Source organism: Tupaia chinensis, unplaced genomic scaffold, assembly GCF_000334495.1.
Source record: "Tupaia chinensis unplaced genomic scaffold, TupChi_1.0 Scaffold139757_1, whole genome shotgun sequence".
NCBI lineage: Eukaryota > Metazoa > Chordata > Mammalia > Scandentia > Tupaiidae > Tupaia > Tupaia belangeri.
Window position 1 is genome coordinate 4,303,061 of NW_006199637.1, and position 14,034 is coordinate 4,317,094.

General features: G+C 49.6%; 1 protein-coding gene across 3 annotated transcripts in view; it reads right to left on the minus strand.

The window, feature by feature from the left end:
- Window positions 1-359: 359 nt before the first annotated feature.
- The window catches only part of EFR3B (EFR3 homolog B), a 111,702-nt gene continuing 98,027 nt past the window's right edge, over window positions 360-14,034 (minus strand). For 2 of the 3 annotated variants that reach the window (XM_006162217.3, XM_027765800.1), the window contains exons 19-23: window positions 13,330-13,421; window positions 9,265-9,313; window positions 6,597-6,703; window positions 5,307-5,356; window positions 360-4,883 (exon numbers count right to left, since the gene is read on the minus strand). In XM_006162217.3, the coding sequence (XP_006162279.1) occupies window positions 4,778-4,883; window positions 5,307-5,356; window positions 6,597-6,703; window positions 9,265-9,313; window positions 13,330-13,421 (404 nt within the window). In that variant the 3' untranslated portion in view covers window positions 360-4,777. The remainder of the gene's footprint in view (window positions 4,884-5,306; window positions 5,357-6,596; window positions 6,704-9,264; window positions 9,314-13,329; window positions 13,422-14,034) is intronic. The other variant, XM_006162216.3, reaches the window with a different exon arrangement.

The window sequence follows — 14,034 nt, forward strand, 5'->3', positions numbered from 1 at the left end:
GAGAGGTTTTTGCTACAGGGCACATGCACTCACCAGAAAGAGAGACAGAGAGACAGAAAGTGAGAAATCACCCCCCGAGAGATGACCACACAGCAATCCCTTCACCTCCACTCTCCTTTCCGGATCCTGGGCATGCATGCACACGCGCCCGGTGTGAGTTTAAGCCACTGGGTCCAGGACTTGAACCACGGTTGACTGCATGAGAGTCCAGTGACAGCTGTTATGCCAACTGCTGGTCCCCAGAAAGCCGGATTCTTAAGAGCAGGCCTCTGGCAGTGTGGGGTATATGAAATGTGCTAAGGAGGACTTGCCCAGGTCTTTCTGAGGATGCTCCCATGCTGGGGATCCCGGGCCTTTGGTTTCCACCTGGCAACATCCTTTCCTTCCCTCTTTCCGTCTGAGGCCGGTGAAGTAATGGGGGTGGGGGCGGGGTGGTTAAATGTCAGCCTACACTGTTGGTATTTTCAGATTCTATTTGCATCCCCCGAAACCATTTCCTTTAAAGAAATCAAACAGCCAAGCATGTGGTGACCACATTAACATTTATTTGAAAAGGGCATCGTGAAGGCTTATTGGGGAATCACATCTAATGGTCCTCAAGAGTGATTTGGCTAAGTCCTTCCTACGCATCCCCTCACTCTTTTTCCCCTTGCCTAAAACAAATTCATTTGATGAGTTCAAAATACAGAAAACTGCCACAGGCACTAATTCTGCACTCACCTATAAACACAGCAGCTACTATATACATATATTGTCAACCACAAACTACATTACACACACCAGCACGCACACGGGCACACACACTCAGCCAGGCTATGAAGGTCTGAACGGACAGACACATCCTAACATCCGGGCCGCAGCATTCGTGGATGGATCTTGCCCTCTATTTGCCAGAATCGACAGTCATGAAGGAAGAGTTCCAAAGGGAAGGTGATGGGCTGAAGCCCCGTGGTCCCCCGAAGGAGAGACCACCTGGTTAGCCAGCCTGGTGCCACAGGAGAGCACAGAAAACTGCCTCTGTCCCCACCAGGGCCACAGAACCCTTCCCCTGCCCTGTGTCTCCCTCTCACCACTTCCCCAACTAGTCTGGCTCCAGACAGGGCCCACTTGAACATTCTGCTGCAGTCTTCGACCTTGGCTGGATTTAGGGCAAGGGGTCACAGATTTCTGGGGTTAATGGGATGAAGTGGCAACACCCTGCCCTAAACCTTCTCCCTTGAAGCAAGGATGCCTTGCTACAGCATGACCCAGGGTCTGGGCCACAGGGCTGGCCTGGCCTAACCTGATTTCCCTTTAAGCCTAAAACTCAGCTCTTTTCTTCAGGCCTCCAACTGATCAGCTGCCATTTCCTAGACATGAAGAGGAACTGGGAAAAACACTTCCACATCTCAAGGGCACTCTCTATAGCCAGGCTGGAAGGATTGGGGACAACAGAATGGCAGCTGGAAAGTGTGACGTAGGGGCCCCACAGAAGCCCAGAGGCCTGCCATTTAGGAGACCCTCAAGGCTGCACTGATTTTCAGTGCAGTTGAAATGTGTCCCGGGGGACCCAGCATACCCAGGCAAAGGGCGGCCCATATATGACACTTGTGCTTCTTTAAGTACCTCTCTGGGTCCCAGGCTCCTCCTCTTCACTGCTCATCGATGTGGAGTTGTGTGTGTGTTGGGGGGTGGGAGTGCTGGACAAAGGCAAGGATCTGAGGACCTTTCTAGTTCTTCTGACCTGCTCAGGCTCCTTTTCTAATGAGGTGGCAGTTGAGTTGAGAGACCACTTATTTCTATTTTCCAAAGAGAGGAAAATGGGAACAGGCGTAGGGCACTGGGGACCCCATTCAAGGAATACAGGAGGAGCCTCCAGGGTCATACTGGGGCTTCCTGATCTGCTTATGTATCTGCACAACTCAACGGAACAAACAGAATTTCCAAACCTCAAGTCCACTCATGCCTGTCAATGTTTATCAGGGGATACGAACCAGCCCTACCTCTGCCTACAGAGCCAGAGGCCTCGGTGGCTTTCCGAGGGGCTTGCTACCTCTTCTTAGCTCAAATATCACAACAGAGGAAAGTATCAAATGGGACCCGAAACAGAGGGCTTGGAAGACAGGGCACAGTGACACCAGGCTAAGGGCCCAGGCACTTTGCTCGCCTCAGGAGTCCATCGAACTCTGCTCTGCCCCTTTCCCAGGATGTACTGGGAGCTGAGGAGGCTACTTAGCTTACCATTCAATTATCCACCTAACACTCTCCCTAACCTCCCCAACTCCGAGGCACACTTGGCCAGAATCCAGGTTCTACACCATGTGAACACGCAACCTAATATTCTATCCAGTGTAGATGTAAACGGCAGCTGAGAAGAGGGCACTAAAAAAATGGCCAGTTCCCCGGAAAAAGCACATCTCTACCAAGCAGTGGTTGGTGATGTAAAACAAAGCTACCTTGGACAGGTGGAGAGAAAAGAGCAGTTGAGCCTACGCGGAGCGGGCACCCTGCATCTTTCTCTTCTTTCTGTTCCCAGGAGGAGGCTGAGGGACAGACATCTGAGCAGACCTTCAGTTCTCTGGTCCTGATGCCGGCTCTAGAAAGATGCTCCAAGGAAATGATTCCCAAGGCCCAGAACTAGGGCCTCACAGGCAGGGCTCAGGGTGAGGTCTCCTGAGGATCGACCCATAGATTCATGAAAGCAATGGGAGGCTCTCGTCCAAGTCAAGCATTGGATGGGAAGATCCAGTGCAAAATGATATGTTTGTGACTCAAGATTTAGATTTTCTTTAAAGTTTCTTCTACAGATGATTTGCCTTTGAGTTTGTTTAAAGTTATTTCAAACTTGGCTTCTTAATACAGAGTTATTAAAGAGAAATCTAAGGTCATGCTTATAAAGTTGGTTGAATATAAGCCAAAAGCCAGAGAGCACAGCCAAAAGGCTCCAGGGGAAGCAGGAGCCTCTCCCGGACCCCGTGAACATGCAGGCCATCAGGAAGCCACATGCCCACAGCACAGAGGCAGGGACCAAGGGGACAGCAGCATCCACAGTGGGGAGCTACAGGGACAAGGGTTAGGCAATCCACCTCCCCAGGAAGTGTTTCACACACATGGTGAGGAAGTGCACGTGTTCGCATCCTGCCTGGCTTTCGAACACACACCCATCGGCCCTCGTAGTTAGGCTCTCGCCATCCTGTCGGGCGGGGTGTGATCTGAGGGTGTTTTAGCAGAAACATCCTACTTTGGCCCCCAGGTCATACTGCCTAAGATGTATCCTATAAGGGGTTCTTTTAGGTCAAGAAATACACTCATCCTCTCTCCTTTTAAAAAGCAAGTTCTCCAAGGAGGGAGCATTTGACCCTTCACACCTTAATGTGAGTTATCAGCTCAGAAACACTATGAAAGTTTCCACTGGAAGAGAAGGAAAGGGCCATTTCAGACCTTCAGGGGTTACCTCAGGGAAGGCCCAGGGAGGTTCTGCCTGCGATGTCCCTGGAGGCACACAGGCACCTGGAAGGGCAGGAAGGGGCAACGAGGGCCCCGCTCTGCACCAGTTCTCTCTGTACTCACTACTTACACAGACAGACAGACAGACAGGTAGGCAGGCAGATGACAGCGGGGAGAACAGAAGCCAGAACTCAAGGGGTCCCCAATGCCTCTACCTAGGCCACACATTGCCAGTTGGCACTGTTGTCCCAGATCTTGTCCAGAGTGACAAAATCATTCCAATATGAATTGCTGGATCCTTCTTTGCTTGAATGGAACATGCAGTATATTGGCTTCCGACATCCTTAGGCTCCCAAATCCAACTCCTTCTCCTCTTCCCTCCTCCCTTCCTCCACACCCCAGCCCCACTCGGGCAAGACGGAGACCCTTTTCCACAGGCAGTAATGGGGGTATGGCTCTTTTGGAGCCACCTAGAACCAGATGATCAACCCAGAGGCTCTAGAAACACCTTGGGATCCTCAGGAGAAAAACATCAGAGAAAGAGAGAGAGAAAACCCAATTCAGAGAAGCATCCAGAAGGTGGAGAACTCGTGGAGTGCCAATGCAAGGAGCTGAGAAGATGCTATCAAGGGACAAGGGCTCGCCCACTGTGCTCCTAGAGCTGCAGGAGGCAGCTCCCACCGCCACCCGCCACCACTGTCTATCACCTGGACAGCTCGCCCTTCCCTACATCCTTTGCTGCCAGCCTTCCCTTCCTCCGACCCCTGTGGCTAAACACTAACAGACTCCAGGAGGGTGAGCACGGGAGTGGAAGAGACACCATCGACTCAATGGGGAGGCGGGAGAGAGCAGACGGTTATCTTCCAGCCCTTGCCCCTGCACGTCCTTAGGGGAGCTCTCGCCGGCCCTCCCGAGTGTAGTCAGTGGCTCCCTTTGACTGGCCAAGTCTCTGTCTAGTTCCCTTCTCAGGGAATGGCAGATGTGCCCCCACAGCTGCACCCCCAGTGAAAGCCCTTCACTCAACACACTACGTGGAAGTTTCTTGGGCCCCTCAGCCTCTCTGCAGACACCCCCATGACTCTATACCCCTGGCTGACACAAAGAAGACAAGGGGTGCAGGTGAGATGCTTATTGGTCCCCAGGGCCAGATGGCTGGCTCTGAGACAGGAGGAGGCAGGAGGACCAGGAAGGACTGGGGGGAGGCCTGGGGGCTCTGGCTTTGCTTAGCTGGAGAGGCGCTGTCATCCAAAGACACTCGAGAGATCCCAGCCGGATGTCCATGTGAGGGCGAGTGTGAGGGTGAACCCCGCTTCCTCAGGCTCCGGCCCTCCGAGGAGCTCCATCTGAGAACTCAGTACACACACAGGTCGGGGAACTTCATCTCATAGACCGGGATGGAGTGGTTCTGTGGTTGACCGTAGGCTGCCGTGATGGTCCCCGAGGGGCTCGGTGGGGGCCTGGGGGCAGGAACACATGGAGAGAAAGGCGTGAAGAGAAACTCTGGGGTCCCACTCCATGCAGCTAAACGGAGCAGCCAATTCACAGGGGCCCGAGGCCTGTCAGCCCATGGGTCCCCAGGTTTCAGGGTGTAAGATCTACAGCTTGAAGTCAGGCCTCTCTGCAGGCTGTCCAGTGACACTGCTCTCATCGAAAGTACAGGGCCAGCCTGGGGCACCAGGACTCTCAGCTTTTCCAGGTCTCACTAATCAGCCTTGTTCCCTCCTGGTCTCTAGTTCCTTGTCTAGGGAGAGGTGGTGGCTGATGCCACTCCTGGGAACAGAGGTTGAGGGACGGAGAACTGAAGACAAAGGATGAGCCAGGATAAGAAGCCCTAACGTGGGGCCATAGCGGAGCGTTCCCTGGTCAGAGACGCCACCTACCTGATGGTGATTTCAAAGATCTGATTGAGTTTGCTCTGCAGCAGTGAAGCCTAGACACAAAGAGAGGGAAGTGAGTCTCCCAGTCAGCTCCCGGGCCCACCTGTCCAGGGCCCACACTGGAGGTGCAGGGGCAGCTGCCGCCTTAGGGAAGTCGCCAGTGTGAGCACATTTCCAGCACTTCTCTGGGGGACCCTGTCTGCAGATTCGGATCAGGGCAGGCTGACTGGCGACAGGACGGAGGGCTGGGAACACCATGGAGGATATTGGCAGTTCTCAAAGGCCCTTTCTCCTTATTGAGAACAGGAGGGTATGCTGGGCATGGAGCTGCTGCTAGCTCTTCCCTTCACTCACAGAGAGCAGCTCGGCACACCTGCCGGGTTACAGATGATCTCTCTGGTCTTGTCTGGCTCCAACTAAGTCTACGAATACAGAGAGTGAGAGACACTGCATGTGCTCAACAATGGCCTCAACTCCTAGCTCAGGAACAGGGCAGGGTCCCCCTCTCCACGTGGAACAAGAGGCGAGGCTAACACAGGCTTGGGACAGTCTTGTCCCGTGTTCCCCTAACCTCTCATAGGTTCCACGTATTGCTACAATCCACGTACATGCATTGTGTTTTTATTGAAAGAAAGTTACTTGTGGATTTTGACTATTTATAATGATATTCCATTGTCCCTAAGACCGACCTTGTGGCTAACAAATTTGGCATTAGTCCATTTCAAGGACTGTTTGAGCTCTGCAGGTCTAGACGTTGGTCCTCATTTCTACTGGTCTGGCTGTCTCTCTTTCACATCTCTTTTCCAAGGCCTGGTCCAGCCCCCTGCTGGGGTCCCCTGGTTAGAAAAAGGCCTGCTGCAAGTATGGACCATTTTTCACTGTGCCAGGCATCCTTCCCCCACCATGCTGGAAGGCAGGGATCACAACAGCACCAGCATTATCAGGGATACAATAAACAAATCAAGAGAGGCATCTGCTAAGTACTATTTATGCAGTTGCTATGCTGCTTACACACTGACAGGTGCTCCCAAGTCAGGACTACTTCTTTCTATAAAAAACGGGAGGTCAGGAAGAGGGTATGACTAATACCTCAGTCTTTTGATTCACAGTGGGGCAATGCAAGGCCAAGGCATAGGGGGAAACCTGGTAGTGCAGTACAGAACTCCCCGTGTTAGACTAACCCTCCTACCTGGGGATAAACGTGTCTAGACGTCCTAGACACTCGATGCTACCTGGACTCAGATCTAGTCTCCCCGTGAACCCCAAGGACTCTCCGCTATTATCCTCACTTACCCGGGCCCCGCAGTGTGCTGCAATTTCTTCAAAGGGTGCCTTCTGGAACTTTTCCACCACCTGTCGCCGCCGCTCACGTTCCTGCTCCTCGACGGCTACGCTGTCCACTGTGACACAGAGAGCTGGGTTAGTGCTCAGGTCCTGCCCTGTGGCCAAGCAAGGGGAGAGGGCTGAGTGGATATAAACACAAGTGGGCGCCTCCAGGGGGCGCTGCCCGTGACTGGGACTTGGTGCTTCCCTCTGCTGACAAGTAGCAGATGGTGGCCTGGCAGGTGTGGCACCCTCACTCAGTGTCAGGAAAGCTAGGTCTTGTCTTGATGCTGCCTGAGGTTCAGCGCTTCCTTGGAAAAGAGTTTGAGAATAAATTAAGTGGCTCTGTCAGCTGGGCTTTTAAAGCCCCAAGCAGATGTACTGTCACTAGGACTCTTAGACAGAAGGTTCTAGAACACTTGGTCTTTTTTTTTTTTTTTTTTGGACACAGAAATGGTTTATTACCTGTTGATAACATGTATAGTATTCTTTTTTTTTATTATCATCATAATCTTCTTTATATTACATTGGATTACATAAACTTTACAGTGTATTACATTGTTTTTTCAAAAGGGAATGCCATGCATGTCAGTCAGTACAGAGACATTAATCTCCCCACTTCAACATTCCATATCTTTTGTTTTCCCCAATCATTATTTTTATTATTCTAATTATTTTTATAAAACAGTCAATTGCTATTTCTCGTTTTGCTTGTAAAAATACTTTGCCCATCATGAAATACTTCTCAGACCAATCCAGTTGAGAATACTATACATGTCATCATCAACAGTTAATAACCCCTATCTGTTTCTCACTAACGTCCTGTCTCTCTATTGTTCACTTGCTATCTTTCTCTAGCCTCTTCTCTAGAACACTTGGTCTTTTGAGTATTCTGAGGATAATTTGAAAAGGGACATCAAAATAGAAAAGCCAGGGCCACCTTCATGTCCCAGTGGTTAAGGGAGCTGGATCCCACATGACCAACCATGTGGTTTGAATCCTATCCCCGGCAGCTTGAAAATCACGCCTGGAGCGTGTGCATGCCTGAAGCCCTAAACGCACGGAGAAATGGAGAAGGTACTGCGGGGTGCCCACATCCCATCCAGACGTGCTTTTCTGCTCTTTCTCTGTCCATTGTGAACACACATGCTCACTGACAAAGAGAAGAAACTAGAAAAGCCAGAGTCTGTAAAAGCCAACACCAAACCCCTATGGTATAGCAGGCTGAGGATATTTAAGTTAAGGTTTCTACACAGGCCTCTTGGTATCCAAAATGACTTAGTACATTAAAAAAAGAAAAGAAAAGGGACCAGCAGATGGCATAATGGTTACATCACTGGACTCCCATGTAGTTGACTGTGGTTTGAGTCCCGGACCCAGCGGCTTAAACTCATGCTGGCCACATAATCCTGAGAGGAGAATGGAAGAGGAAGGACTGCAGCATGGCCATCCATCCTGGGGGTGATTTCTTGCTTTTTGTCTCTGTCTCCCCGGCAAGCACATGCACCCTAATGAAAACTGTGAGGTCAAGAAGAGTGTATGATTAATACCCTAGTCTTTTGGTTCATGGGAGAGATTAGAATTGACAGGCAAAAATCTCTAAAAAAAAAAGAAAGAAAAAAAGAGAAAGAAAAAGAAGAAAAGAAAAAAAATGTTGGGGGGATGGCAAATATGTTTATCATGTTTGGTTTAAGAAGCCAAGCAGTGTGTACATTCAGAAAACATATCATTAATGACAATAAAACTTTAAAAAATTTGACATTGGGAGCTGACAGGGGGCGTAGTAGTTGTGGTGGCTGGACTCCCACATGGCTGACCGCAGTTTGAGCCCCACACATGACAGCTTGCTTTCTCACTTTCCTTCTTTCTTTTTGCCTCTGTCTGGTCAACTACAAAAAAAACAGGGACTAGCAGATGGTGGATGGCTACATTGCTGGACTCCCATGTAGTTAACTGCGGTTCAAGTCCCGGACCTGGTGGCTTAAACTCACGCCGGGCACATATGTGTGTGTACCCAAGATCCCGAGAAGAGAATAGAGAAGGGATTGGGGTATTGCCATCCCCCCTTGGGGATGATTTCTTGCTTTTTGTCTGTCTCTCTCTGTTTTTCTGGAGAGCACACATGCCCTATAGACAGTGGAAAAAAAAAAGTTTGCCATTTAAAGGTATAATATGTCATCAGTTAAAAAAAGTCCTTATTGAGAATACCTCATGGCCCAACCCAGATAAACGATGTAACACCACACCTTAAAATCTATTGCTCTTAGTAAATGAATATTAATGTGATTTGTTCTTAAAAACTTTCATTGGTCATCTTACTCTTTTTGCATCACACTCCACCAAAAAAAGTAAAAATATTTATGCAGAATTATTTTTACTTGTATGAAGGCTGTGACCTTTAATGGAAGGGAGCTGCCTGATGTACGACACACAGGACAATGCCCACCCCCTTCAGGACACGGGGGACTCTCACTACCTGCTTGGGCGGTATGAAGTGTTTGTGGGAAGTAACCAGCTCTCTGCTGACCTCTGAGCTGACTCACGGGGAGGGCAGCAGATCAGGCTGCACGTGTCTCAGAGCAGGCCCCAGGACCCAGCCTGTCTCCCCCGTCCAGAGTCCCACAAGACCCTGACTTACCAATGGCCTTCTTTAGCGTCTCATAGGTGATCTCCTCGGCAGGGACCCGCTAAAGGAAAGGAACAGAAATGCTCAGAGAGTAGGAGGACAGGGAGGGAGGGAATAAGAATCTCTTTGCTTCTTAGAGAAATGTATTAATGGACAGAAAGTCCTTTAGGGCTCCCACATTCTCACTGGGGTCTTTGGAAGCACCTGAGCAGAAATGGAGTAGAGCAAGTGAGAAGCGGGTGGGGACATTAATTCCTCATTAGAGTCAGATTCGGCAGAGTCCTGAATCTTACCTACAAGAACTCACCGTACCTGCCCACTCCCCAAGCCTGTCTCATCAAGCCCTGTGGGAGGAAAGCGCTGTGTCATTTTTAAAAGGTCTTCAGAGAACATAACAGAAAATATTGGAAACCAGAGGAGGTAGTTGGCAAATATAAGCTCAAATACAAATTTCAAGAACTGAACAATGTTTTTGAAGAATTATGCTATTAAATGATTAAGGTGAGCTCAGTAATAATGATAAGAAATGGGAGATTAGCATTGATGGGGCCTCCGGCTGGTCACATGGTAGTTAAGGCAACTGGATCCCAAATGGCCAACTGTGTGGTTCAAGTCCTGGACCCAGCAGCTTGAAAAACACACTGGGCATATGTGCATGTGTGCCCAAAATCCTGAAAGGAGGGACACATGGAAGAGAAGAGATTGTAGTGTGGCCATCTGCATAGAGGATGCTTTCTTGTTCTCTCTCTCTCTCTCTCTTTCTCCCCAGAGAGCACATGCACCCTCTGATAAATTAAGAAGAGAGAACTGAAAGGCGTTCTACTGCTGGGTTGATCCAAGGACAGGGGCCATAAGAGCTGTCCTCCGCAGAGTCCAAAAGAGAGGCACTCTATGATGCATGGCCTGAGGTCAGATGCTGGAAAGAGTAACGAAGTTTGGGCTAAATCTGAGGAATTCCAGACTAGACTGTGAGCTGTTTGAGGCCATGGTTTACTCGCATGCTATCACTTTAACATAATTCGAGTGGAAGTTGAGACAGAAGAGAAGGATTTCACTGCTACGAAGTTTAATAAATGACTCAGATCAGGCTAGTGGCATCCTTCGGGGAGAGGGGCACAGAGGCGGGCCCTAGTTCACTGACCCGGGGGTGAAAACATTCGGGAAGTGTCTAAGCACTTTGTGAAAATTCACTGTGCTACACACTTTTTGATTGTTTGGGCTTCTGTAAATGCTTGATTGAGTAGGAAAGAGGAGGGGACAGAAATGCTCACAGTGAGGATGGGGAGAGAGGGAAGAAGACAGCTCCCTGGCTACTGAGAAGAATGTACAATAGGTAGAAAGTCCTTCGGGGAGCCCACATTCTCCCCAGGGTGAGGTGGGCTGAAGTAATCCAAGATATATTAAATGAGCACCAATTGCGTGTGAGATTCTGGGCGAGATGCTCAGTAGAAATGACAAAATTTACTGGCATAGGAATTACGGGCAAGGGAGAGTTGCACTGAGCTGTAATTTGCTCCACGGATCCTCCTCAGCCACCCACTCGTCCTTCCATCCTCCTCCTGTCAGTACTCTCCGACCTCAGATATTGATGTGCAGGGTGCTGGGGAACTGTGTGGTGGTGATGCTCAGAGAAAAGGACCTATTATTGTGGGGAAGAGCAGGTGGAGAAAAGTACATGGAGGGAATGGGACACGAACTGGGAACTGAAGAACAGGCAGAGGAAAAGAGTGATTCAGACATAGTGTGGGAGAGATTGGAAGAGGGTGACAGCGGGCCACCAGAGAAGGACAGGATGGGGGGTTACAGAGAAGGTAGAATGAAATGCGATGATAGGGCCAGCCCAGACTAGAAAGGGCTCTGAATGCTGGGTTGCAGGAGCGAGATTCGACCAAACCTGCATCTATGCATCACCGCAGTGAGGCTGGCACTTAAGGCCACGGGAGCCACAGCAGGATTCCAGAGCAGGACGTGATGGCTGAGACTGAAGGAAGGCACAGCAGAGGACCCGGGTGGAGGCTCCACACTACCAGTCCCGCCACCAAGCCCTGGGCTCAGCTGGCTCTTCAAGAAGGGAAGGAATGGATCTTGGTGGCCCGGGAGGCCGCTAGTGAGTCGGTGGCTCTATAACTAGGGAAGGGTTGCCCTCTACCTTCTGCTTCACTGTGTTCATCGATTCCGGAAGGTCTCTTAACTTCTGGGAGGGAGAACCAGCACAGGGGGAGACAGCAGCCTGCTAGCCCTGAGGCCCGACCTCCTGCAGGGTCCCACGCTGTGAGAGCTGGCACAGCTCGGCAGGACACCTGGCTCAACCGCTCCTTTCATGTGTCGGATTAGCCTCCTTCCTTCGGAGGGTTCCACACAAGTTTGGAAAGGCCTGGACTGGAGGTTGGCCCCATCAAGGAAGTGGTCCAGGGCATGGTGAAGGGAGGCTTGACCTCAACCTCCTGAAACTTTCTTGTTCTCATCAGATCTGGGGAAAGCCTTGTCCTCCACGGCAGCCCACATAGGCACAGAAACTCGGGGATGCCAGACTACCTATGCCTGAGGACCACACCAAGCTTCCTGCCCTGGTCCCCCCAGAGGTGTGCCCTCCTCACTTGCTGTGAGGTTTCCTCCACACCTCTATCACAACAGATGCTTGTGTACACATGCCCAAAATCCTGAGAGGAGAATGGAGAAAGGACTGCAGCATTGCCATCCCCCAGAGGGGTGATTTCTCACTTTCCCTCTCACTGTCTTTCTTCAGCAAACACACATGCCTTATGGCAAAAACCTAAAAAAAAGGAGAGAGAGAGAGAGAGAGACGGTGGAAGAGAGAGATCTTATAGGCACCATGGCAGCTTTCTCTGAAAAAGGAATCTAGGTTGTTGGGGGAGGGAAGAACAGACAGAGCACGGGGAATTTTCAGGTCGGAGAAAACATCTGTATGACACTGTAATGATGGACACGTGTCATTATGTGTGTGTCCAAGCCCATGAAGTGTGTAACACCAAGAGTGAACCCCAGTAGAAATGATGAACTTTGGGTGACAATGATGTGTCCACGTAGTCTGACCCACTGCGACAAATGTGCCGATTGGGTGGGGGATATAGATATGAGGGAGACAGCATATATGTATGGAGGAGCATATGGATAAATTACCTTCCTCTCAATTTTGCTGTGAACCTAAAACTGCTTTTATAAAAAAAGAAGTCTTAGGGCCAATAGGTGGCGTGGTGGTCAAGGGCGCTGGACTCCCACATGACCGACCATGGTTCAAATCCCGGACCTGGCGGCTTGCTTTCTCACTTTCTCTCTCACTCTATACCTCTCTGATCAAATTAGAAAGAAAGAAAGAAGAAAGAAGAAAGAGAGAAAGGAAGAAAGGAAGGAAGGAAGGAAGAGAGGGAGGAAGGAAGGAAGGAAGAGAAAGAAAGTTCAATAAAATAATTCTTTAAAAAAAAAATGAAGTCTTGGGGCCAGCAGGTGGCGTGGTGGTTAAAGGCGCTGGATTCCCACATGGCCGACTACAGTTTGCGTCCTGGACCTGGCGGCTTGCTTTCTCACTTTCCCTTTCTCTTTCTCTCTCTCTCTCTCTCTGGTTAAATTAAAAATAATTAATAATAACAAATGGAATTAAATAAAAAAATAAATAATTCTCAAAAAAATGAAGTCTTCATAAAAACATCTTTATTGATACATCTGGAGAAACTCTATAAAAGCTATTTTCACCCTTGTCTCTTCTATTAAACCTTCTAACTTCCAACATGGAGCACGTCTGCTCCCATTTTGAGGAGTGAAGGGATGGGAAGCCTTTAAGAGTGACGTTTATGATATCCTCATGGGAGTAGAAAGGACTAACATTTCCTGTGGAAGTATCTATGGTATTTGTCTGTCTGCTTGCTTGTCCATCTGTCCATATTTATCTATCTACCTTCTTACCTACCTACCATGACTGTCAGTAAGAAAATGGATTTACGTGAAGAAATTTCTTTCAGTGTAACCTTTGGTGCATCACACCATGGGGGGGGGGACTTGGAGCATCGTGTGTCTGACTCACAGAAGGCAGAAGCTTCACCAAGACCTGAGGACACTCACCTCTTCCTTCTCTGGGCTGTTCCTTGACTCCACCTCTACCTGTAAGGAAATGGTCTCTCCAATGCTCTTCCTTTTCGATAAGCGATCTTCATCTGGAAAGGAAGCAACCCGGAAACTGGAATCCAGCCCTGAGAGAGCCAGGATGGAGCCCCCAGTCCCATCTCCCAACCCGTCCACCTCGACTTGGTCCATGGTCCTGTAAGGCTCACAACACACTCAGGCTACACCTGGAATTTTCAGAAACTCCTACATGCTCTGCGTCTTCTCTGCCCTTTGCAAGATAATAGTTTTGCTCCTTAGGGCTGAGATTTTGAAATCACTGATGAAAGCAAAGAAGCTGCTCTTGACTGAAAGCACTTCTTGTGTCAGCGTCACCCGCGAACAGCAGCAGTGGCCGTCACTCATGCAGCGTTTACTGAGTGCATCGGCCTTCGATGTGTCACGGAGCTCTACACCAACCCTCTGAGGCAGGTATTGTTAGCATCCCTACTTTACAGTTAAGGAGACAGAAACTCGAGGGTGCTGAGGGACTCGTCTAAGATTCTTCAGGCAGTGGGGCCAGCAGGTTTCATGGTGGTTATGGTTCTGGACTCCCACATGGCCAACTGCGGTTCAAGTCTTGGACCTGGTGGCTTGCTTTCTCACTTTCTCTTTCTCTTTCTCTCTGGTCAAATTAAAACAAAACTAAATAATAATAATAAATAA